This window comes from Dictyostelium purpureum (assembly GCF_000190715.1).
Source record: "Dictyostelium purpureum unplaced genomic scaffold DICPUscaffold_97, whole genome shotgun sequence".
NCBI lineage: Eukaryota > Evosea > Eumycetozoa > Dictyosteliales > Dictyosteliaceae > Dictyostelium > Dictyostelium purpureum.
This window is the reverse complement of record NW_003519434.1, coordinates 1-26,090: the sequence shown is the minus strand read 5'-3', so window position 1 is coordinate 26,090 and position 26,090 is coordinate 1. Positions and strand designations below refer to the sequence as shown.

The 26,090-nt window shown below is 23.9% G+C and overlaps 8 protein-coding genes across 8 annotated transcripts; 4 read left to right on the top strand and 4 right to left on the bottom strand.

Moving 5' to 3' along the window:
- Window positions 1-1,300: 1,300 nt before the first annotated feature.
- On the top strand, window positions 1,301-1,881 carry DICPUDRAFT_78209 (uncharacterized protein; the record flags this gene model as incomplete). Its single annotated transcript, XM_003287320.1, has 3 exons — window positions 1,301-1,347; window positions 1,428-1,566; window positions 1,672-1,881. 3 exons carry the CDS (start codon window positions 1,301-1,303, stop codon window positions 1,879-1,881), a joined length of 396 nt encoding a protein of 131 aa, XP_003287368.1.
- A 318-nt stretch (window positions 1,882-2,199) lies between these two features.
- DICPUDRAFT_21763 (uncharacterized protein) lies at window positions 2,200-2,661 on the bottom strand (the record flags this gene model as incomplete). Its single annotated transcript, XM_003287303.1, has 1 exon — window positions 2,200-2,661. A coding segment is annotated over one exon (462 nt), but the record flags the coding sequence as incomplete, so codon positions are not given.
- Window positions 2,662-4,973: 2,312 nt separating this feature from the next.
- On the bottom strand, window positions 4,974-7,760 carry DICPUDRAFT_32378 (uncharacterized protein; the record flags this gene model as incomplete). The annotated part of the gene is made up of 4 exons (XM_003287302.1): window positions 4,974-5,789; window positions 5,863-6,322; window positions 6,400-6,562; window positions 6,629-7,760. 4 exons carry the CDS (start codon window positions 7,758-7,760, stop codon window positions 4,974-4,976), a joined length of 2,571 nt encoding a protein of 856 aa, XP_003287350.1.
- Window positions 7,761-12,576: 4,816 nt separating this feature from the next.
- DICPUDRAFT_32360 (uncharacterized protein) lies at window positions 12,577-13,182 on the top strand (the record flags this gene model as incomplete). Its single annotated transcript, XM_003287319.1, has 1 exon — window positions 12,577-13,182. A coding segment is annotated over one exon (606 nt), but the record flags the coding sequence as incomplete, so codon positions are not given.
- A 1,059-nt stretch (window positions 13,183-14,241) lies between these two features.
- DICPUDRAFT_94383 (uncharacterized protein) lies at window positions 14,242-16,085 on the bottom strand (the record flags this gene model as incomplete). The annotated part of the gene is made up of 2 exons (XM_003287301.1): window positions 14,242-14,475; window positions 14,542-16,085. 2 exons carry the CDS (start codon window positions 16,083-16,085, stop codon window positions 14,340-14,342), a joined length of 1,680 nt encoding a protein of 559 aa, XP_003287349.1. The 3' UTR covers window positions 14,242-14,339.
- A 240-nt stretch (window positions 16,086-16,325) lies between these two features.
- Window positions 16,326-21,211, bottom strand: DICPUDRAFT_94382 (uncharacterized protein; the record flags this gene model as incomplete). The annotated part of the gene is made up of 7 exons (XM_003287300.1): window positions 16,326-17,518; window positions 17,580-19,547; window positions 19,610-19,907; window positions 19,970-20,287; window positions 20,348-20,670; window positions 20,866-20,938; window positions 20,993-21,211. The coding sequence occupies 7 exons, from the start codon at window positions 21,209-21,211 to the stop codon at window positions 16,353-16,355; spliced, it is 4,365 nt and encodes a 1,454-aa protein (XP_003287348.1). The 3' UTR covers window positions 16,326-16,352.
- Window positions 21,212-21,674: 463 nt separating this feature from the next.
- DICPUDRAFT_151446 (uncharacterized protein) lies at window positions 21,675-23,816 on the top strand (the record flags this gene model as incomplete). Its single annotated transcript, XM_003287318.1, has 2 exons — window positions 21,675-22,080; window positions 22,267-23,816. 2 exons carry the CDS (start codon window positions 21,675-21,677, stop codon window positions 23,814-23,816), a joined length of 1,956 nt encoding a protein of 651 aa, XP_003287366.1.
- A 796-nt stretch (window positions 23,817-24,612) lies between these two features.
- DICPUDRAFT_97677 (uncharacterized protein) lies at window positions 24,613-26,090 on the top strand (the record flags this gene model as incomplete). The annotated part of the gene is made up of 3 exons (XM_003287317.1): window positions 24,613-25,184; window positions 25,339-25,761; window positions 25,855-26,090. Coding segments are annotated over exons 2-3 (477 nt in total), but the record flags the coding sequence as incomplete, so codon positions are not given.

The window sequence follows — 26,090 nt, the reverse complement described above, 5'->3', positions numbered from 1 at the left end:
TTTTTTTTTTTTTTCAATTTATTTATAGAGTATAAAAAAAAAAAAAAACATATTTGTTTTTATTTGGTTAACATTTTTTTATAACACAATTGAAAAAAAAAAAAAAAAAGTAAAAATTTTTTTTTATTATAATTTATAGCAAGTGTGATTTTTTTTTAGACCCTTTACCACTGTTTTGAGTGGACAGCCATATACGCGGTTCGTTCTTTTGAAATCTAAACGCTGCAAAACGGTTCAATTGAAAAAAAACCATGGTTTTTTCAATTTTTTTTATAAAAATTTAAATTTAAGTGCTTTTCATTTAAAAAAAAAAAATCAAAAATATCTATTTTAAATGGATTCTTTTTCGAACATTCTCCATTCAAATCTTTTGCCATTAAAATTTTAATTTTTTAATAAAAAATTAATGAAAATATTGGTTTTTTTTAAAATTTTTTTTTGATTATTTTTTTTTTTTTTTCACACCGTCAATATTTTATTATTTTATTTTATTTTATTTTATTGATTTAATATTTAAATTATAATATTTTATAAAGCAACAAAAAAAATAAAATAAATAATATCATTTATTCAAATACTATTATTATAAATATATTTTTTTTATTTTTTTTATATCTGGTATAATTTCCAAATTGTGCCAGACACTGTACGGTTATAACTTTTTCTTGATTATTAACTATTTTTTAAGAGACAATGGAAAATTTTAAAATAATCATTTTTTTTTTTTAAGTATTATAAAATCTACCCAATGTATTATCTTTTTTTTTTTTTTTTTTTTTTTTGCTAATCAATAAATACAATTATTTTGGTAAATAATTTTTTTTTTATTTCATTTTTTTTTTTTTTTTGTAAAATCAACTTTTTAATTTTGTGGAGTCAACTACCAAAAGAACGAATTTATTCCAAACACTCTTTTGTTAAATTAAATATTGAAAAATATTTTGAAGATTCAAAAATAGTTTTTATATTTTTTATTTAATGATCATTTTATATTTTAATATATTAAATATAAAAATTGAATATATATTTATTTTTATTCAATTTTATTTTAATAAAAAAAATTAAAAAAATATATCTCGCATTGATTTTAGAAAGAAATCGAAATTTGATTGGGATAAATTAAGTAATTACTTTATTTATTAATTTAGAAAAAAAAAAAAAATTTATTAAGAAAATTATTTTTATTTATTTTATTTTTTTTTAAATTTTTTTTTAAAAATTTTTTTTTAAAAATTTTTCTTTTTTTTTTTTTTTTTTTTTTTAAAAGTTTTATTAAATATAATATTATACAACATAAAAAATGAATATTGACGAATTTTTAAATCACATTAAAACTAATGTTTTAGAGTATGGAATAGTTTATCAATAATAATAATATAGATAACAACACTTTATACTTATACTATTGTTACATAAATTTTAAATAGTGTTACCATTCCAGATACATCTATCATTCTTTCTGATAGAGATGGTTTCGTTTTAGGAAAAAATATAGATAAAAACTCAAGTGTAGACAACGTTGTCGATAGTTCACTTTTATCAACTTTTTCATCATGCACTGACCAAGTATGTATACTTGAAGATAATATTTTTTTATATATAAAAAAAAAACGAAAATTTTATATTTTAAAGAAAATATATATTAAGTCCTTTTTTTTAATATATTCATAGGCCAGTAAATTACATGCAGGTTCAAATAAAAGTATTGTTAGTTATTTTAATGATAGAATTGTAGTTCATATTATTGTTTCAAATGTTATTTTATCAATTGTCACTGACACTGACGCAAATGTTGGTCTTATTTTAGGTACTCAAAACGATTTAATTAGTTCATTAAAAAACCTTTCACAATCAATTCAAGTAGATATTCAAGATATGTAAATTTTTAAAGCAAAACCTAAATATATAAAAACAACAAAAAAAAAAAAAAGAAAATAAATAAAAAAACAGAAAATAATAATTAATTAAACAAAATTATTATATATATAAATTATATATATATATACATAAAAAAAATATATTTTTTTTAAAAAAAAAACTATTAAAATTTTATTTGTCTAATAATAAATATGTTTTATATATGTGTATATTCATTATTAATCTTTTTTTTTACATTTAAATGGTTTTATATATGTTCTTAATTATATTATTATATTAATTGTTATATTATTTTTCAATAAATATTGAATTTGTAATTTTTTGATTTAAATAGGTTGGTATTTTATGATTTAAATTCCATGTTAAAGTTTTTAAATTAAATAAAAATATTTGGTCAATAGATTCTTTAGTTAGAGGATTATTACCACCCAATAATAATACAGAGTCATTGTTATAGTCGAAAATTGTAGAGTTACCAGACATTGTCATTGGTTTAGGTAAAAGAGAAGATTGGTTTGAAAGGACTTCCCATTGATTAGAGTTGATATTGTAACGCTGAACAATGGATAAACACTGATTGGTTTCTGAATTAAAGCCACCAAAAATATAAATTTGACCATTATCTTCATCTAAACAGATACCAGAGGAATAGGATGGCACAGGTAGTGGTGCAAGAGTGTGAAATTGATCATTCTCTATATCATAACGTTCTACAGTCTCTACAGATTGTCTCGATATGTTACAGCCACCAATAAGATAGATTGAATTGGACTTTGAATGATAACAAGTTGCAATACTCCATAAACTTTTTAAAGCTGATGACTGTCTTGTAAATTGTTCTGTAATTAAGTTGAATTTTAAAATGCTTGTTGATCTTGGGAAACCACCAATTAGATAGATATTTTGTTTATTGTCAAATACTGATGAGTGTAAAAATCTACCACCTTCCGGTATCTCTAAAAAGGAGTGACTATGATTAATGTTGTTACTGTGGTTCACTATTTTCTCCCATTGGTCTTCTAAAATATTATATTTTTGAATTTTGGTTGGTGATAAAGATCCTCCAAATATATAAATGTGATTCTTTCCATCGAAATTGGCTGTAAAATCACTATCCATACATGTTATTGGTGATAAGTTTCTCCAAAGCTCGCTCTTAAAATCATATTTCTCTATACCATATTGATCAAAACCACCACTTATTTTGCCACCTATCGAATAAATATACTTATCTTTTTTTGGGGCTAGTTGTTTACGATATTCTGGTATTTCTTTAATTTTAAATTCTAATTTCCCAAATACTAAAGTTTCTTTTTCTAATTTTTTATTGATTTTATTATTATTGTTATTTGTAATATCATTGCTATTGTTATTATTAATTAAATTATTTGTATTATCTTCTGGTTGTAGTTTAAATTTTTGATTCAATTCTTCAATTGTATTAATTTCTTGATTATTATCTTTTAGATGAAAAATTTCAGAAATTAAAGGTGTAATTGGTTTTGGAGATTTAATGATTTTGGTTGTCGTTATATTATTATCTTGAAAGTTACCATCCCAGTCCCATTCTATGATTGATATTGGTTCTTTTAAAACTTGTAAATAGTCTGTTTGAAAACTAACTGATCTTTTTAATGGACTTGATTTTAAAGAGTTACTCGAGCTACCTATGTTTAGTGATGCAGATGAACCTGATAAATAATGACTTAAATTTGATTGAAAGCTAGCACTATGGGTTAGACCACCTGTTGTACTACCACCACCACTACCACTACCACCATTCCCTATTATTGTTTTCTTTTTATTTAAGTGTTCTATTAACATTGTTACTTTATCTCGATTTGATTCTAATTCTTGTTTGTGCGACTCTAATTCTATTGCTAGTTGTGTTAAAACCTCTACCTTTCTTTCATTTAAATAATTTATAATAGTATCGAAATCTTGACATATTCTCTTTTTACTTTTCATAAATGATTCATCGCATTCTTCCAATGTCTGTTCGCTTAGTTCTTTATAAAGTTCTAATTGTTCTAAATTATTATTTATATTATTAAGCCAATTGCTATTTTTATTTGGTGAGGTGTTATTTTTGTTTATATTACTATTTGGTGGTTCATTATTATTTTCTATACTATCATTCATAATCATTTTTAAAGTATATTATTATTATTATTTTTTATTATTGATAATGATATTATTATTAAAGTTTATTGGATTATATGATTGTTTTTGATATATGTGTGAAAAAAACTCTTTTAATAATTTTTTTAAAAAGATTTATGTTAAAATTTTTTGTAAAATAATAAAAAAAATTTAGTTGAAAATTATTTTTTTTTTATTTTGAAAAAAAAAGATTTCTTTTTTTTTTTTCTTTCTTTTTTTTTTTGTTGTGGTTATTTTAAAACCATAGCAACCTTAAAAAAATCTCTAGTAAATTTTTATAATAAATATATAAATAATACAAATAAAAGAAATAAAGTAATGTGGATTAAAAATCATAAAAAAAAAAGAAAAATAAAAAGAAAAATAAAATTTTTTTTTAACCCCCACACTTTGAAATTTTTATAAAAAATCTTTTGGAAAAAAACAAAAAAAAAAAAACAATAATGTGTGTATATAAATAATTATAATTTTAAAGTTAATTTAAAATGGTTTTAATTATAATATTAAAATTAATTAAATTGTTATTATAAATAGTGATTAACACACATAAATAATCAACCTTCTATTTTTAATTTTATTTATTTGAATACATGTTATTGTCAATATATATTTTTACTATAAATTGATTGATTGATACCCACCCCAAAAAACAAAATCTATAAAAATATTAGGTATAATAAGTATTACCAAAAAAAAATAAAAATTTATTAAATAAATAAAAATATTTATATTTATCTCTTAGAGATTTTTTATATATGTATAGTATAAATTTACAATAAACTAATAAGAAATATATTCATTGTTTTTTTTTTTATTATTATAATTTTTTTCTTTATTTTTTTTTTTATTTTTTTTATTTTATAAAGAATAAAAAATTGTTATTGTTATTATCTATTGGTATTTATTATAAAATTTAAATTAATAAAATTAAATTATATTAAAATATTTGAATTTTTCATAAATTTTGATAATTTGTTTAATGGATTCGTTGGTGATTCGACAAATTTAGAAAATGCATATAATTCTTTATCTGGTAAAATTACAATGTCTTTTTCTAAATAGGTTTGAATATTTTTATGGGTGCTAAAACTATAGTATGGATATTTTTGATAAAACTGTACTTCAGAGAAAACTGAGGTTAAAAGATTCATCTTCTTAAAGTTTACATAGTCGTTATCTAAATAGTTTGAATTACCATCCTCTATGAAATTGATATCTTGAAGGAAGAGACCAAGGTATGGAAGACTTGGAGTTTCTTTAGTTTTGAGTGCTTGACGATAAGTTTTCCAATTTTCATCAGTTTTTAAAAAGTTTTGAAGTGAATTAAATGAGTTGGTGTAACGTGTGGGTAACGATTTCCAAGTTTCCTTTAGACGTGATACTGCACTGTTACTAAGACCCGAAATAATTTCCATTAGTGTATTAAAGTTATTAATCTTTTTACAATGTTCTGCTACAGAGATAAATCTTTTTAATACTTCAACACGTTTCTTTGGATGTGGTGTTGTTACAACTTCTGTGGCTACCCAATTGGCGATCTTATTTGACATTGTAATTAGTGCCATAATGGTTGGTGAGTTTTCAAATTTACTCTTACTAATGGTCCATGATTTATGATAAAGCTCTTTCATTCTAATATCTTGGAATAATTTAAATTCTAATAATGTTAATTGTTTTGCAATATCTTGTGGATGATAGTCCATAAATGATCTAGAATAAATTTCTTTATTAATTGAGTTGATTGTTGTCTAAATAAAATAAAATATAAATATTAATTACATATACAGCAAACAACCACTAAATAAATAAATAATCACTTACATTTACAAAAAAGAATAATTCTTCTTTTGAAGATTTACTATTTGAATTTGAAGATTGATTTGTATAGCCACCTAATGAACCAATAACTTTTAGTTTAAATAATTTCTTTAAAATTGCACTTGCAGTTGCATTGCCTATTTGTAAATGATTCATTAACCATTCCATCATTGTTGACATTGAAAAGAATGAGTTTTTAATATTTTTAATATCGCCACTGTTACTAAGACTATAATTACTCGAGCTGCCTCTTGGTTCCAATGATAATAATAGTTCATCTTTTAATTTTTCATAAATTTCTAAAATGGGTATCTTTGATACTCTTTGTCTATCGATTGCATCTCTTAAAAATACTGAATTTGGTGAACTTTCAACTAATTTCATTAATCTTTTATATAAACCTAAATCTTCTTCGAAATCACTAAAATTACAATCTACCCAAACTGAAAAAATAATTATTACACTTCAAACATGTTAAAAAAAGAATTACAATATTAGTATTTTAATATAGTCAATAGTATTATAAAAAATTATATTTACTTTTGTTTTATTCTATCTTGAATTTCTTCAAATTGTTTTGAAACTTTAATTGAAGAGGTGGTTTGAACTTTTGTTTCGTATTTAACTATAAGGTAATCAAATAACTCTTCTGGTGATATAAAATATCTAAATGATAAAATAAAGCTATTTACATAAGAGAAATCTAATAAAGGTATTGGTTAGAATTTCGCTTAATAAAATAAAAAATAATATTTTAGTGAGTACTTACCAAGTTTGTTTTTATTACACAAATATTCAACTAGTTGATCTTTTGGACCCGATACTACAACAAATTTATTTTCATCATTATTTTCGTATACGATTTTATTGGTTGGTTGTGGTCCGGTGGTTGATGAAGTCGATGTTGATCTTGATTTATTGTTATTGTTATTACTTGACTTTGAGTTGTCTACACTATCGCTGCTTGATGATAGTGTGCCAGATACAAGTTGTGATGATGAGAGGGATGATGATAGGCTAATTGAAAAATCATTTGAAAAACCTAATGATCTACTAGTGGGTCTTGGTGGTACCGGTGGGCTTTGATTACCTGTAGAGTAAGTTCTTGGTGATGGTGGGGGTTGAGAGCCTGGTTTAAGATTATCGGAACTATTATTTAATTGTGAAATTGGTACACCACCACCTTGAACTGAAGATGATTGGCTTGGATTATTTGGATGATTCATTGGTGGTAATGGTGGTGGCTGCGATGGTGGTCTTGAGGGTGTACCACCGGAAGAAGAGTCAATAAAACTACCTGTTCTACTTGATGATGAGGATAGGGATGATGTGGTTTCACTGCTATTATAGTCGGTGAGGGCGATAATACTATTAAGTTGGTCTATTAAATAAGATTCATATTGGTTTTCTAATGATGCTTCATTGTGAATATATTGATCGACTTGACCCTGTTCATGATCCAAGGGTTTCTTTTGAAATGGAATATAATCCCAAGAGTTTAATACCTCCATACTATTTGCACGACGTCTTAGTGGTCTTGAATTACCCAATAGTATTTTACGTCTATTTTCAAACTGTTCAGATCCAACCGCCACAGTGACACCTCTCCTTCTATTTTGTTTACCACCACTTGGTGAGCCACCTGGACTAAATGGATTCATTGGTGAACTAACTGGACTGCTGGGCAAGCTATTACTTCCGCCACTATTCACTATGATTCTATTGGGTATACCATTTACTGGTAATGATGATGTCGATGTGGATGATGCTGATATTTTATTTGGTAAAACTCTATTTGAATAATTATTTGTAGCTGTCGATGGTGAAGATGTCGTTTGTCCGTAGGGATTATAATGACTTTCATTTGTCATGGTTTTTTGTAATGATGATTTTTGCCACATTTTTATTTGTTTTTTTGTGTATTTATTGTATATTTTTTGATTATATTATATCTGTGTATTTATTTATGTGTGTATCTGTAATTACAAAATTTATTTTAAAGAAAAAAAAAAAACAAAAAATTTATAAAAAAAAGAAAGATAATATTACAAGATTGTTTGTTTGATTAATCAAAATTTGAATTGTGTGTCAATGTAGATAATGTGTGGTTGTGTGTTGTTTTAATTTTTTTTTTTACAAAATTTTTTTATTTTTTTTTGAAATATGTACAATTTTTTTTATTTTATTTATTTTAAATAAAATAAATAAATAATTTTTTTAAAATGATTTAATTAAGAATGAACTTATCTGAAATTACTCTTTATTATAATGTTCTATTTATATAATCGACTTAAATAAAAAAAAAAAAAAATCTTAATAATTAGTTTGAATCATTAAAAAAAAGATTATATATGTGTGTGTGTTTTATATGATTTAAAAAAAATAAAAAAAAATAAATAGTTGTGTTTAAAATTATTTTAATTATTTTAAATTATTTAAATTATTTTAAAAATTATTTTTTTTGGAGAGTCTCTATGTAAAATAATAATTCATGCTGAAAATTTGAGAAGTGTTGTTGGTTGGTGGTAGTGGTTGTGTGATTTAAGTTTGTGTGTTTTAATTTTTTGGTGTGTGAGTATTGGTGATAAATATCAAAGAGCAATAATTATCAGTAATAATAAAAACAATAAATAAAATCAATAATAATTGAGGTAAAGATTGATTTGGGTATAATAACTTCCAAAATTAAACACCAATAATATATTAAATAATATTGCTATTTTTAACTCTATGTTTTTTTTAATAAGTGATTTATGTTATTAGATAATATTGAAGTTTAAGGTGGTGAATTTTTTTTTGTGTGTATGTTTGGATGTGTGTGTGATTGTGTGATTTTTTTTTTGAAAAAAAAAAAATAATAGCTTACTTTATTTATGTGTGGATATTGCGAATAGTGAATGTTTTAAAAAAATAAATCACGGGAATTTTGATAAAAAATTCCACAAGTTTTTTTTTTTGACCTTAAGGTCTTTTTTGGAATACACATACAAAGATAATAATTGGTTAATTATTATTTTAAATAAAATAAAAAATAAAAAATAAAATAAAAAAAATTTAAAAAAAAAAAAAAAAAAAAAAAGAAAAAAATTTTAATGAAAAGTTTTTATAAAAATATCTTTTTTTTAAAATTTTTTTTTTTAAAAAATAATAAATAAAAATTAAATAAAAAATAATAATAAAAAATAAATAAAAGTATTATTTTATATTAATAACCAACAAACAAAATTAAAAAAATAATAATCTTTAAATAAATAAATAAAAATAACTAACTAAAAAATTATTAATCACATTAATTTTAATTTTTTTTTTAATAAAAATGAAAATTTTTGAAAATAATAAAATATTATCCAATATAAATTATAACTATTTTTTATTAACATAAATTTATAAATAAACAGAAAATATTATTGATTCATTCATTTTATTTTTTATAAAGGATGATTTTTTAATGGAAAAAAAAAAAGTTAATTGGTTTTAAAACAAAAAAATTTAAAGAGAACAATGTTTGGATAAATATATTTAATTTACAAATCAAATATATTTATCAGGTTAAGTTCGAACATATTAGGTAGGAGTTAAATTAAATAAACAATTTTTGTTTATTGGTTTTTCAAAAAAAGTTTTTAAAAATGTCCTCATTCATAAGAATAAATAAAATAGCATCTTAATTCAGGGGTAGAATGCAAGGCCCATAACCTTGAGGTCGTAGGATCGAAACCTACAGATGCTAAAATTTTAGAATGTTTTGATCTTTCCGGTGATATTAAAGATAATATCTGTAATGTAGTGTAAGGTACTAAGATCAAATAATTAAATCCAGTCTCAGCAAGTTTTCCGAATCACACACGAATTGACGTTACCGTGCCCAACTTGTATGCAGTGTGGTAAAACTCATATAAGCATTAAACACATACCAAACACAATAAACTGATGACTTAATATATCATTAAGAATCATCTTCACTTTTAAAAAAAAAAAAAAAAAAAAAAAAAAAATAATTAAATAAAATAAAATTTATATGAAATGTTTATGTTCACTGCTGATTACAAAGAGGTACTAAACCATCCCGATAAAAATCTGAAGGAAGAAAGCCTAAGCTTATTAATAATCAGCATCAAATCTTTACCAAATATCAACAGTTTAGAATATTTTCTTTAAATACTTTATAAAAAACATTAAATAAAATTTTACTGATTAATTAAAAGCATTGCTTTTTATTATCTTCACTTTTAAAAAAAAAAAAAAAAAAAAAAAAAAAAAAAAAAAAAAGCTTATTAATAGAGTCTCTGGTTAATCTCAACAATCTGCACGATATAGATTACAAACTAACCAGAAACACTTTCTCACACAGAAATGGTTCGGGTGATAAACGACTAGATAGAATCTACATAGACAAAAGACTAATAAACCCATCAAGCCAAAACCTAGAGATTAGATACACATCTTACTCCGATCATAAAATCCTCTCTACTACCATCAAAGTAATCAACTGTTCACCAGCTCCTAAAAAGCCAAGGTGGCTATCACACTACTTAAAGCCCACCTCAAAGCCATATCAACACCAGTCAATCTAACAAATTTCAAATTCCAAAACCTAGAAAATCTAATGAAGGAAATCATCGTCTTTTACAAAAGACACCAAATGGAATACCTGAATAGAACCCAAGTTCAAATTAACAATCTTAAAAAATTAATGCTCCACCCAGATTTAGCAAATGAAGCTGAAGCAACTCTTTTCTCTATAATTGAAACTAAGAAACTTGAAAATACATTCTACAATGATCTAACAAGATACACACAAGGCGAAATACCATCAAGATACTTATCATCAATTCTCCACAAGAGATCGAAGCAAAACCAAATAACAGCTATTAAAGACGATAATGGAACAACAATAGAAAATCAAAAAGCAATTGAGAATGAATTCTTAAAATATTTTAAACACTTATACTCAAAAAAAAAAGATTGCTCAACAACTCACAACAAACTACTAACAAACTGGATAATTAAAAAAGATGAATCATGGGCTGATCTCGGCTCACTATTCACCGAATCAGAAATTAATGATGCTATCAAATCATCAAATCCTCATAAATCCCCCGGACCAGATGGTATTACAAACGCCTTTTTTATTACACATAAAAAGCATCTAATACCAATACTTAAGTCAGCGTTCAATGATGCTCTTAAAGATCCCTCAACTATTTCAGATTCTTTTAAACAAGGCCTAGTTATCACTCTTCCTAAAAAAGGAGATCCACTTCTAATCAAAAATAGAAGACCAATAACACTCACCAACAGCCTTTATAAAATTTTTATTATTGAGTAATGATCCTTGTTCATTACAGTAGATGGAGATACTAGGGGTGAAATAATGTAATGTATTATCATCAAAATTCACTTCATTTACATTACAATAAAATTTCGACAAGTGTTAACATCATATAAATTCTTACTTTTTATAAATTAAGTTTTATCAAATAATTTTAGCACTGTCCAACAGCGCCTTATCAAAATATATAAAATAAATATTATTAAATATTATTAAAAATAAATCATTATTGTTATCATAATTATAATTATGTGATTGATTGATTGTTTTATTAATATTATTTATTATTATGATTATCGATTTTGCATTAATATTATTAATTTAAATTAAAAATTTATTATATTTTATTTTATTGAGATATTTTTTTTTAAAAAAATTTTAGAAAATATTTTTTAATTAATTTATTTTTTTAATTTTTTTTTTTTTTAAAAATAAATATTTGTGGTGATTGTATGATTATAATGGAACAATTTAATGAGTAGTGGGATTACTAATATTTCACAATATAAAATATCACACTCAAAATCATAATTCTGCAATATAACACCATTAACGAAATGAATTTATACTTAATAATTACCACAATTTTAAAATAATTTTTAAAAATCTAAAATCTTTTCTTTTGTATTTTTAAGTTTTGTAATTTTTTTTTTTTTAAGTTTTGGTAAAATTTTAATTTAAAATTTTTTTTTTTAATACCTTTTTTTTTTATATTAACAATGGATAAGCTTCTAAGCAAGATAATAGCTCTCTCAGATGAATCTTTCGAGATAAATGAAGAGTTAAAAAATAGTAGTAATATTAGTGATAGGTAAGTACAATACAATACAATACAATACAATACAATACAATACAATACAATACAATACAATACAATACAATACAATACAATACAATACAATACAATACAATACAATAAATATAAATAATAGATAAATTAAAAGCATATTAATTGGTGTTTTATCTTTTTAACTATTAATTATAGATTATTATATAATGTTTTGAATAATAAAGTAATAAGAGTTGAAATTTATAAACATATTTTAAAGTTTATTGAACATAGGGTTGTGGTTCATGATAGATCACGTTTTGACCAGTTTACAGATAAATCATATATAACAAAACTTAAGTGGTGTAGTGATCCACTACCAGATACAAGTGAATTTCCACCATTTTTGACACATTTATATTTGCACAGGTTTTCTAAAAGGTTAACTCAAACTTTACCAAATACAATTACTACACTTATATTCGGTGATGATTTTGACCAAATTATTCCACACGGCACATTACCAAATAGTCTTACAACAATTACATTTGGTTCTTCATTTAAACAAGGTCGTAATTTTAATTCATATTCTAAATTTAACAAAAATTTTGGTACATTACCAAATAGTCTCACAACACTCACATTCAGTGATAACTTTAACCAAGAAATTCTACCCGGCTCATTACCAAATAGTCTCACAACCCTTACATTCGGTCATTGTTTTAACCGAGTAATTCTACCCAACTCATTACCAAATAGTCTCACAAAACTCACATTCGGTAATGATTTTAACCAAGAAATTCTACCCAACTCATTACCAAATAGTCTCACTACCCTCACATTTGGTCGTCTTTTTGACCAAGTTGTTCTACCCAACTCATTACCAAATAGTCTCACAACACTCACATTCGGTATGTTTTTTAACCAAGTTATTCCACCCTGCTCATTACCAAATAGTCTCACAACACTCACATTCGGTTTTTATTTTAACCAAGTAATTCCACCCGGCTCATTACCAAATAATCTCACAACACTCACATTCAGTTATCGTTTTAACCAAGTAGTTCTACCCGGCTCATTACCAAGTAGTCTCACAACACTCACATTTGATTCTTCATCTAACCAAGTAGTTCTACCCGGCTCATTACCAAATAGTCTCACGACACTCAAAATTGGTGATAAAATTAACCAACTAATTCCGGCTCCTTACCAAATAGTCTAAATATTAACAACAACAACACAATAATAAGATAATGATGGGTCGTTTGATGAAATTGATTATTTTGACTGCGATAGAAAATGCTATCAAACTCCTATCTCCACCACAAACACCAAAGTCACCATCGCTATCACAAGATCAATATAAACAAGAAGAGACACTTGATCAACAACAAGACTCATCATTATCTTATTATTGTGTTGTTGATCAAGTGTCATCACAAGAATTTTTAATTTAAATCTTTTCAAAAACACAATAAAAAATTAAAAAATGTATAAAAAATAAAAGAAAAGATATTTTATATATTTGTTGATTTAATTAAAGTTGAATACTTATTTCTTTGGGGAAACTTTAATATTTGAGTTTTATTATTATTGCTCGGCCAGGGCAAAGTTATTGAAATTCATCAAATATATGCTTTGATTGGTTAACCAACACTTGAACCAACAATGAATCCATTACAATAACTTTTGACTCAATTTTACCCTTTATTTAAACCAATTACATATATAATTTCTTTTCTTAAATAACTATACTAGTTGTGACCTAATTTCAAATTTAATTATAAAAAAAAAAATGTAAAGAGCTACTTTTTTTGCTGGATTTTTTTGGAGTGTCGAGTATTGATAATAGTTCAAACTTATTTTTATAAAAAATTTATTTTATTAGATTATTTCTAAAGGTTTTTTTTAAAAGAACTGTTTTTTAAAAAAAAATTTTCTTTTATTTTGTTATTGTAAAAACGGTTCAACTTTTGCCACATATTAGTTATTTCAAAATATAGTGGGAAAAAAGTAAAAAATTTGGTGGGTTTTATGTCAAAATTAAATTTGCGCAAACTTGGTTACTCTAGCAACATTAAAAAAGAACTGGTTTAGATAAGGAAATGCAATCAGAAGGTTTTAAATATAAAGACTCCAGTTTTTTGGTTGATTAAATTAAAAATAAAATAAATAAAAAACTTAAGTGGATTTGCAAATCTTCTTTTTTAAAAACAAAAAAAAACCATTATATTTATTAGAAAGTTATCTCAAAAAAAAATGAACTTTAATACTTAAAAATACTGACTTAAAACTATCTTTTTATTATATATTATCTGTTAATTTTTATAAAACTTAATTTTTTTATTCCACAAAATCTTTTTTAAATCTATTGAAAATTTATTCTAAACCATGAATTTTCTTTAAATCTGCAATAGTAAAGCCAGCATAGTTTCTAACCCATTCACGTGCATTTGTATTAAAGGTTTCTTTGTTGTCTCTATAGACACCAGCTTTGACTACATCTAATGGATCGCTTTAGATAAAAAAAATTAATATCTTTATTATTTATAAAAAAGCATATAAATATAATTATACTTACTCTGGGTTTGGGGTTGTTAGTAATGATGAAATTGATAATAAAATTTTTGAGATGGTTAGTGATGGAGTCCAGCAATCTTTTAAGACATCTAAACAAATATAGCCATCGTTATTAATATTGCAATGATAAACCTTTGTTATGAAACGTACTGTCATTGGTTTAAATGGATATTCATCTGGAAAAGTAACACTTAAAACAAACAAACCTTGTTCATATGGTGAGTTGGATGGACCCCTTATAATTACCTTCCAAGCAGTTAAATCATTTTCACTGAGGAATACTGTATATGGTGAGTTCTTATCATTTTTTATTTCTTCTTTGAGTTCTTGGTATTCCTTGAAAACACGTTTTCCTGAATATGATTTTGACATACCTGAGGATTCAATAGCAGCAGTATCAACAGTGGACTTGCAAATGATTGATGGAGAGAATTTGGCATCGACTTTTCTTTCAATTGTTTTTTTAAAATCACCACCCAAACTTTCTAATTCAGTAATATTTGAAACACTTATACTGAAAGGTTTAAAGTTATCTCTTAGAGCTAATGAAAGTAAAGCCTCTCTTTCGAACAATTCAACACCTTCTTGAGATGAATCAGCGATAAAACAACTACCACCAGTTGCAGTGGAAAGAGCTGATAAACGTGAACGACCTTCTAAACCAATTGGAATACAATCCAAAACAACGTTGTTTTTCTTCAAGTAGTCGTAGGCATCAAGCATTGTAGAGCTATTGCTATTATCTTCACCATCTGATAGACAAAATACTCTGCATAAAAGTTTTTCAGGCGCAGCTAATTTGATATTTGGGTTGTTTCTAAAGTCAACAATTGTTTTTGCAGCTAAAATAATTGCTTCCCAAAGATGTGTATTTCCCATATTTGCTTGAATTTCACCCAATTCATTTGAAAATGAATCAAAGTTACGAGTAATACCAAATGTTAGCTGTGCTGATGAACCAAAACAAACCAATCCACATGCTGCTGATAATTCGTATGATACCATTTTATCAATAAAAGTTTGAAATATGGCTTGTGCAAATTCGATTCTTGTCATTTCTAATTCACCAGGTACCTTTGATCCTTTAAATGCTGATAGTCTCATTGACCCCGATAAATCTAATACAATCATATCTATACAATTAATTGTAACATTTCCATTTTGATTTTTTATTTCATTATTATTAACACTACTATTATTATTATTATTAATATTGCTTGTACTATTTTGGAATGTTGTTATTGAAACACCAGCATTACCACTATTAGTTTCAGCAATAGTTGTATTATTTTCTGGAATATTAATATTGCTCATTAGATTATTTGAAGATTTTAAAAGCAATTCCATATTGTCATTGATACCAAGTTCTTCTAGGTTGTCATCTTCGTAGAGCTCTGCCCCATTTATCTCCAATGTATAGGTGTCATTTGGTAAATTTGATCTTTTACATATCGATTGAATTAATTCTTTGATGGTTATTGTACTTTTATATGGAACACATATTTTTTTATTATTACTAAAAGTTATTGTAATTGAAAGAGCCATTATATATTTATAATAAATTAAGTTTTTATTAATTTTATAAAATTTGATTTAAAAAAAAAAAATTATTTATATTTTTTTTTAAAATATAAAAAAAATAATTTTGTGGGAAACAAATAAGAAAAATATACAAAAAAAAAAAAGATATTTTTTAAATTGTGTTGACTGTTTTACAGTCATTATTGAGTCGATGGTAATAAAAATAACACACTCAAAAATAATTTTTTTTTTGTTTATTTTTTTCAAAATAATTTTTAAGAAAAAAATAATTTAAAATAAATTTAATTTACTAAATTTATCTTTAACTGATTGATTTTGTTCAATAAATTGGGTAATTAATAATTTTCTTTGATCTGAAATTTCATTAGAATCTTGACTTGTAAATTGGAAAGAACAATCTTGTTGGTAGAAATAAGAGAGAAAATCAATAACGGTTTCTTTTGGAGCATCAGAGAGAATATTGGAAAGATATTGGCATTTGATACCATTTGATAAAATTTCTTCAATTGATGATTCTTTAGCTGGAGCATCGGTATCGGTTGTATTATTATAGAAAACAAAATTTGACAAATGATGAATTGCAATTAAATATAATTTTGGAGCATAGTGACGGGTAGTTTTTTTGGATGCAAGAGCGCTCTTGTATAGAGTTAATAATTCTGTATTTGATTCAATTGGAATTAAATAGCCAGTATTACCTAATGGGAGTTGTGGTTCGCTACAAGTTAAATAGTTTAAGGTTGGGAATAATTCATTCCAAAGTAATAATCTATAACGTGCTGTATAGGTTTGTCTTAAAAATATCCAAATAAAACTAGAGAATATTTCTGATGCAAATGAAACACTTGCGAAATGTTGAACAAATTCTTGATAAAATTGATAAAACTTTTGACCAAAATAACCTTCAAAATCAAATTCGATAGTTGGTTTTTTAACAGGATCGATTTCCATTGCTTCACCTTGTTCTGATTCCTCTTGAGCTCTTTTTTGTTTTTCTTCCTCTTCTTGTTGAAGTTTTAAATTTGTGATTAAAACATATAATAAGTGTTTTAATAGTTTTGAGATTTCGACTTGTTTCCATGGTTCTGATCTTACCAAAAAGATTTTCATTAAAACTTGATATGTATTTTCTAATGGAATCGAGTGAATATACTGTGAGTTGGCATTATATAATGATTGAATAAATAATAGTGTATTTAAAATCAATGGTGGTGAGTCCATATCTTCATTCCAATCACTTTCTTGTTCATCAAAATAGTTTTGAGTATTTGCGTTATATAACTCTACTGATGATTGATATAAAAATTCAATTGGTAAATTAAACCAATCATATTTTAATGGTAATAATGAGTTTTCTGATTCGAATGATATAAATAAGTCATTTAATTGGTTTTCTGAATCATCTACCCTATATAAAATTTGTGAATATTCTAAAGCTATAATAAATATATTAATAAATTGTTATTTAATTTTTTATTTATTATTTATATTACTTACTTTTTGATGGGAAAAATCTATCATGATAAAACAATTTTAATACAACTGAGACTGATGAGGGTTTAAGACAACCGATTGCCTCTAGATAATCGTTTTGGAAGATTGTTGATGAAAACAAATCAAATATTAAAATATCGTCATTTGGCAAGAAAGTTGGAACAAGTGCCATTGCAGAGGAGTGGTGGAATTTGGAAAGATTTGGATCAAATTCATCGGTTTCGAAACGTAATTCATTCATTAGTTTTAATAAATAAAAGTAAAGATAAGTTTTAGATCTATAATTTGAAAGAATTAAATCTCTATCTTGATTGAAGAATGACTTTCTGTAATCTATTGTTGAGACCAACATTGAATGGAGATGATAGAAGAAATTGCTTTGATCCATATAGAAAATTAATTTACCAATTGATCTATTGATTTCTAAGCTTAATATTAAATATCTTGATACTGAAAGCCACCATTCAGCAACTTCACCTTCAAAGAAAAAGTTGAAATTAATTGGAACATTATCGTTACTATTTGCATAAACCAATGATAAAATCTTTCTTCTTGCATCAGAGTATAATGTGCTACCAAAAATTGAAGTAAAAGTTAAATTTGTATTGTTTTCAATTAAATCTAAGATATTTTTACTATTGCTGCTGCTATTGAAATGTAATTTTTCTAAATGGTTTGGTGGTAATATTAAAAGTCTATTTAATGATGCGAAAAATGTTGAAATAAAGTGTAGAACTGATGATGATAAACCCATTGATGATAATAAATTATAGTCTGATTCTTTTTCCCTGAAAGAGTGATAGACTACGCCAATAGTTTGAAGAATTATAAATGATGGTTCGATAAAGTGAGAAATAGAGTCATAACATTCTAATTGTTGTCCATTAACTACAGCTGGCATCATAATATCCAAAAGATTATAAATGGTTCTAACAGTCTCCATAATATGTGAATCTATAATGTTTTGGAAATTATTACTAAACTTGATTGGTTTGTCCATATTATTATTATTTAATTCATTTTTGGTACTTTCTTCACCTGTTGGGTTTGATGATGGGGATGGTGATGGTTGAACTTTTGATAAATTGAAAGCTTCATGATTTAAAATTTCTGTAAACTCTGAAACATAACGAATTAGCACTGGTAATATATCTAAAAAGTAATCTTCAATTTGAATACGATAAATAAACCAAATTCTAAATAATTTTATATATTCCATTAAAACTTGATTATCTTTACAATTCATAAATCTTTCTTTAACTAAATCGAATAGGCCAGAGGATGATACTGTCATGCAATCGGCAGCATGTTTGGATGATTGGGAGATTCTTCTTAATAAACGGATACATTTAATTTGAATATTCTTCAATACTTTGATTAGTGATTGTTCATTTGCATCCAGTTGTTTTTGAGGTGAAGATTGTATAATATCTATAATTTGGTCAAATTCTACCAAACTGTTTTTAATTGTGTTGAAAAGATATTCGCAGTCAATAAATAATTCTTCGGATAATTGATTTGAGTGTCTGGTAATACGGATATAGATATCTAAAATTAAAGATAAACGTGATAAGAAGCTCTTGAAGAATGGGTCTTGTGACATGGCTTTCAAATCTGATGACCTTGCTTCGTTATCTAATAAATATTTAAATCTATTTGATAAACCCATATCCACTAAGCCTCTAATCAAGTCATCTTGACATTTTTCATCATCATCTTTTTCTGGTTCTTCCTCTTCATTTTGGAAGAGTTTTTTATTTTCTTTTGCAATTGGTTTTATTGATATTGTTTCATATGATCTATGACTACGCAATTCGATCATTTCATAAGCATTCTCTTCAATATTTGGAACAACTAATGCATGTAAACATGTTAGGGCTTGAATTAAAATGGATGGTACTTGTGAATCTATTGAAACTCTTAATAATCTTGGTACTTTTAAATTTAAAATTTCCTCAAATAATATTTTTTCTGAATAAAAATTATAAATGTTAATAACTGTTTTATTTATTTTATAACAAATTAATACTTACTATTAAATTTACCATAAGAACCATTTTGAATTTTTTGTATTATTAATGTTAAAATTTTTAATGCGATTGATTTTTGAGCATGATTCGAACTTTTAATTAACATTATAATTTCGTTAAGAGTGTACCCAGCCTCTGATGCTTCAGAACCATGATGGTGCAAACCTTCTGTAATTGGCTTATCTGATCCTCTTTGAATAATTTCACCTGAAAAACCAAATCTCCATTCTCTAAAGTTTGAAATTGTTTCTTTAAATCCAGATCTTTCGTCACTTTTATCTAAATCTTTCATCCACATTGTCTAATTAAAAAAAAGATTATTAGTAAAATATTTTTTAAAAAAATTTTTTTATGTATAATTACAGTTTCGTCAAATTCTGGTTCACTAGTTGTGGCTATAGTTGATTCAATATTATTGTCGTTTTCTTCAATTTCTTTAATTTCAATATCTTTATTAAATTGGACAGATTTTGGTTTATTTTTGTCGTTTTTGGTGGTGGTTTTGGCGGTTGTAGTGGTTGTGGTTGTGGTGGTTAAATTACTATTATTACTATTATTACTATTGTTACTATTATTGATATTATTTATAATATCATTATTATTAATATTAAATTTAACTGGTTTATTATTATTTTTAATATCTTCATTTAATTCTTTTGTGTCGATAACTTTAACTTTTGGCTCTTGTTGATCGGTTGGCTTTGGGGTTTTTGATTTGCTTCTATTTCTTAACATCTCAACAATTTTTGGATCTAAATGTTTTAATAAATATTCTTGATTCTCTAAAATTTCATTTGAGCTCATAGATTCAATCTTTCTATTGTTTTCGTCTTCAATATCATTTGAAATTGATTCTTCTTTGGTTGGTTCCATTTTTGATGAAAAAGTATTGTTGCTGCTTTGATTTCTTTTTGATGAAAATGACAAGAATGATCTATGAACAGCTTCAGGAAAACCAATATTCTTCTTCTTTGGTGGTTCGAAAAGTGCCTCTGTTACGTCTCTTTCATAAACACCTGAAATAATACTTGTAATATGATTATCTCTTTTTTCATTAAAAACATCTTCACCATAGTTGTATTCGATATTATCTTCATATTCCTCTACCATTGGTTGATCTTGATTATCATTATCATTGTCATCTTCGTAATATATTTCTTTTGGTTCCTGTGACTTCTTTTCCTTTTGTTGATTAATTTTAAACCTTGACCCAGATGTAATATTGGTTGTTTTTGCCTTTATATTATTAAAATTGTCACTTAATGAAATTACATCCTTTTCTCCCATAGGTTCATCTATAATTGGAATACCATTATTTGATATCTTTTGTTGCTGTTTAAATTTACTGCCTGCTGGTTTTAAAATTGGTGTGTCTCTTTGTTGTACATTATCATTAAAAGAAGATGATGATGATGCTGATGCTGATGTTGAAATTGAGGATGTGGGTTGTTTTTTTGATAATAATACTGGTGGTGGGGCTCTAGATACACTTGAAGATGGCTTTTCACCACTTTTTAAAAACTCTTCTTGTTGTTTCAATAACTTTAACTCATAGTCGTCATATTCATCTTCATCAATGTTAAATCTTTTATTATTATTATTCATTGTTTTTTATTTATTTTTATTATTTATTATTATTTATTATATAAAAAAGAAATAAAATTATTACAAATAAAAAAAAAGTATAAATTAATGAATAAATGAAAAAATGAAAAAAAAATAAAAAAATAAAAATTTAAATTATAAAAAAATTTAAAATTTAAAAAAAAAAAAAAAAAAAAAAAAAAATACGAAAAATTTAAAAAATAAATACTATCTTCATTAAAATTAATGAAGATTTTAATTATTAATTTAAATCGAAATATATATTATTTATTTAAATATAATTTTCATTACAAAAAATATTTCTTTGAAATTAAATTATAACATTTAATAAAATGCAAAAAAAAATTTTTAAAAATTTCCCTCCAATTTCTTTTTTTTAATGTTTTATTCCATTTTATTAATATATTAATTTTAAAATTTTTTATTTTTTTTTTCTTATTATAAAATATATTTTCATTTTAAAATGTCAATAGAAATTCCATCGCTATTCAGTTTATGTGTTGATAAAATTAATTTATATTTAAAAAATAATAAAAATAATGAAGATTATAATCACAACAATAATAACAATGACAATAACGAAGATGATAACGAATTAAGTTTTGAATTCAATAGAGATCATACACCGTTATCGATACTATTTAAAAATTGTTCATCAATTTTAATAAATAATAATAGTAGTGGTAATAGTAATAATAATAGTAATAAAATTAAATTATATAATAGTTTTTTAAAATCATTAATTGATAAAAATAAATTAACAATCGAACATCTTTATAATATTTCTATATCATTACCACTTCATTTTATTACTCATTTGGATCTAAGATCTAATGTAGTAAATAACAACCATTGTTATATAATATCAAGTAAGTAAAAAAAAATATAAAATTTGTGTGACCACACCTTTGATTTTTATTTACTAATTATTCATTATTGTTTTTACAAATAACCAGAAATTAAAACCATAAGATTTTTAAATATATCAAATTCAATTAATTTAGAAAATAAGTCAATTAAATATTTAATTAAATTACCCAAATTAATAAATTTAGATATTTCAAATTGTAATCAATTGGGAGATTCAGCATTAAAGTATATCAGTGAATTTCCAAGGATTGAAACATTGGATATTTCAAATAATATAAATATTTCAGATCAAGGTTTCAATTACTTGATGAACTCAAATTCCCTTAAAGAGTTAATCGCAAAATCAACACCATTAACAGATAATTCAATCATCGAAACCATTGAAGCCAATAATAAATATATTGAAGGTGAAATTATCCAACAACCATTCCCAAGCTTAGAAACACTAATATTAACCAACACGTTTATTTCAAATAGTTCTTTATCACTTTTCTTGCAACTTCAATCGATTTTATCTATCGACTTATTTGGTTCAAAGTGTACTATTGAAGGCTTCAATCAATTCCAAAACTCAGTTTTATTCAAAAAATCCTTAAATAACAAAAATAAAAAATGTATAGTTAACTCCACTTTAATGACAATCTACATGGATCAAACAAATAACAATAGTAATAATAATAATAATAGTAATAAAACCAGTGATAAAAATAATAATAAACTATGGCCAATAGATGATATAATCAACTTTATATTAAATTGTAAATTAAATAATAATAGTAATAATAATTGTAATACTAGCTTAAATACTTCAGTTTCATCATTGGATTGCAGTATTGATAGTTTAAACTCATCGTCAAATAATATATTCAATGATAAAAAAATTTATGATATAATAAAAGACGAACCATTCATAATAGAAACAATCCCACCATTCCCAATAAAGCCAATTAGTACAAGCGAAAGTATTTTAGATTTTTTAGGAAATAAAACCCCAACTAAAACACCAATAAAATCAAAAAATAATTATTCACCGACATCTCCATCACCCTTGGGAAAAGCAGTTACAGAAACCACTAAAAAATCAAATAAACAGCTTCAGTTTTCTTTATTAAAAGATCCATTTTCAAACTCACCAACTAAAAGAGAACTATCGAAAATACATCAATCACCATCACATTTAAATATTTACTCCAAAGTATCAATGAACCAATCATTCAATGAAGGTAGCACTCAAAAACTATTGTTTTCTCCATCAAAAAAAGCAAACAACTCTATCAATAACCAAATTTTTAAAACAATGGCAACACCTTTAATTTCACCCAAATCAGTTCGAAGATATGATTCAAAAATATATGATGATTTTATCTCAAGCGACGATGATGATGATGACACTGACACTGACAATGATGATGATGATGATGATGACATATCCGATCAAGAAAAAGAAATCTATGCCACACCTAAAAAACTAAAAAAGCCACCAAAATCTCAATCTATTAGCCCAAATAAATTAAAGTCAATAAAGAATAATAATAAAGAAAATAATATTGATAATAATAATAATATTAACAATGGATATTATTTAACTCCAACAAAAGGGGTTTCAAAAAAAAGAAAAAGTTTCCCACAATCAACAAATAAAAATAAAAATAATAATAATAATATTAATAATAATAATAATAATTGCAAAAAACAAAATACAAAAAAGAAACTAATATTTGATAAAGAAGATTAAAAACAATATTGTAAAAAACTCAATAAAAATTAATGTACATAAATTATCTTTTTTTTTTTTCCTTTTTAAAAAAAAAAAAATTTGTTTTTTAATATTTGTTTTCGAAAGAGATAATAATATGTGGGGGTGGGGTATTTTACAAAACAAAATGCCATGATTAAAAAATATAAACAAACAACATTGTTGTTCATTATTATTCTTCATTTAAAAAAAAAAAAGGGAGTGAGTGTCTACTTTTTTTATTTCAATTTTAATTATAATAAAAACAAAATTGAATCGAAAAAGAATCTTGTTTTTAAAAAATTCAAATAACATAAATAATTATTTTAATGTAAAAACATTATGATTTAAATCCCTTCCCCCCATAAAAAATTATATCATGTAATTGTTTTTATTTAATATTTTCATTCCATAATTTATTAATAAAATTCCCCCCCAGAATATAGAATTCCCAAAAAATTTTTCTTTTTTTCCAAGGTCCAATACCAAAATAAAAATTTTTAATAAAAATTTTTGTTTTTATTTTGATAAAATATTAAAATACATAGCTTAAACTGTGTTATAATCCATTTTAATCTAAATTATATCTTTTTTTAAATTTTTTAATAATCAAAATACAACATATCCACATTAATCTTCCTCATAAAGCTTTTTTTTTTTTTTTTTTCAATTTTTATTTTATTTATTTTTTATTTTTTATAATACATTCAAAAAAAAAAAATTATTTTAAAAAGGAAACAATATATAACAAATAAAAAAGTAGGTTAATATTACTATAAAGGGGGTAGTTATAATTAATAAATATATAATTTTTATAATAGAATAAAGAGTTTTTTTAAATTAATTATTATGGTAATTTAATATAATTATTCAACAGCCACCCCTACAATAACAATTGTTTTCCCACTCAAACAAAATACATTTATTTTTTTTTTTTTTGTCTTTTTTTTTTTTTTTTTTTTTTTTAATAAATCTACTTTGTGAAAAAAAAAAGAAATAACAACATCAAAAAAATTAATATAATATTTTATATAAATATTCACACACCTAACACCTACCAACACACACCAACACACAAATTAAAACAATATTCATTTTTATATACCAACATCACACTCATTATAATATTTTATATCTATACAAAAAAAAATATATATTAATACGCAACCACTAAATAAACCACCTTCAAAACTCTCAAAATATAAAAATAAATATAATTATATTTTATCATATTAAACAAAATAGTAATTTTTTTTTTTTTTTGATTTAATATTTTTTAATTTAAATATCACTATTATATCCATTTAAATAGTAATAGGAAATTAAATTATATTAATATATTTTAATTCTAATATTGTTTTTTTTTAGGTAAGAATATAATTATATTTTTTTTTTATTTTTTTTTTTTTTTACTATTTTTAAAAATAACTATTATATATACTAACGCAACTAAATCTACTTGAATATTTACTAAAAAATACAATCGAAATTAATTAAAACTTCAATAAAAAAATTATAATAGTATTAAAATAAATTTAAAAAAAAAAAAAAAAAAAAAAAAAATAACATCATTTTTTATATTTAAAATTATTATTAAATAAATAATAATTTAACTCTATATTTATTTATATAATATAAAATAATAAAAATCGAAAAATATTTATATAAATATCTATAAATCGAATCACATATACGAAATATAGAATGAAAAATAGTACTACAATCAACGAAGCGCCACCAATTAAAAAATGTTATTGTGATCCTAGTTTTGAACAGGAAGAGTCGACATGTAATCCAGCGGGATGTAAAACTGTATCAGCATTATTTGTATTAGGTTTTGCCATTATATTAGTATTCTGTATTTATCGTTTCAAACAACTCAGAAAACGTAAAGATAATAGATGGCCAATGTTTACACTATCTCTACTAACGCTAACTTGTATTGGTAAATATTAATAGATATATTAATAATAATAATAATAACAATAACAATAAAAATACTAATAATATTTTATATTAATATGTTTATAATATACAGCAAGAATTGCTAGATCTGTATTATTATTGATAGAAGAAAAAAATTTAATTATCATGGGTTTACTTTTCCTTTTACCATTGGGTGTATTAGTTTGCTCTTTTCTTAATACATTATACGTTTGGGTTAAAATTATTTTCCATTTTAACTTTTCAAAAGTTGTTTCAAAGATTTTCCCATTTCTAGGCAAAATCTTTATAGTATCTCAAATAATTTTAATGGTTTTACTCATAATTATT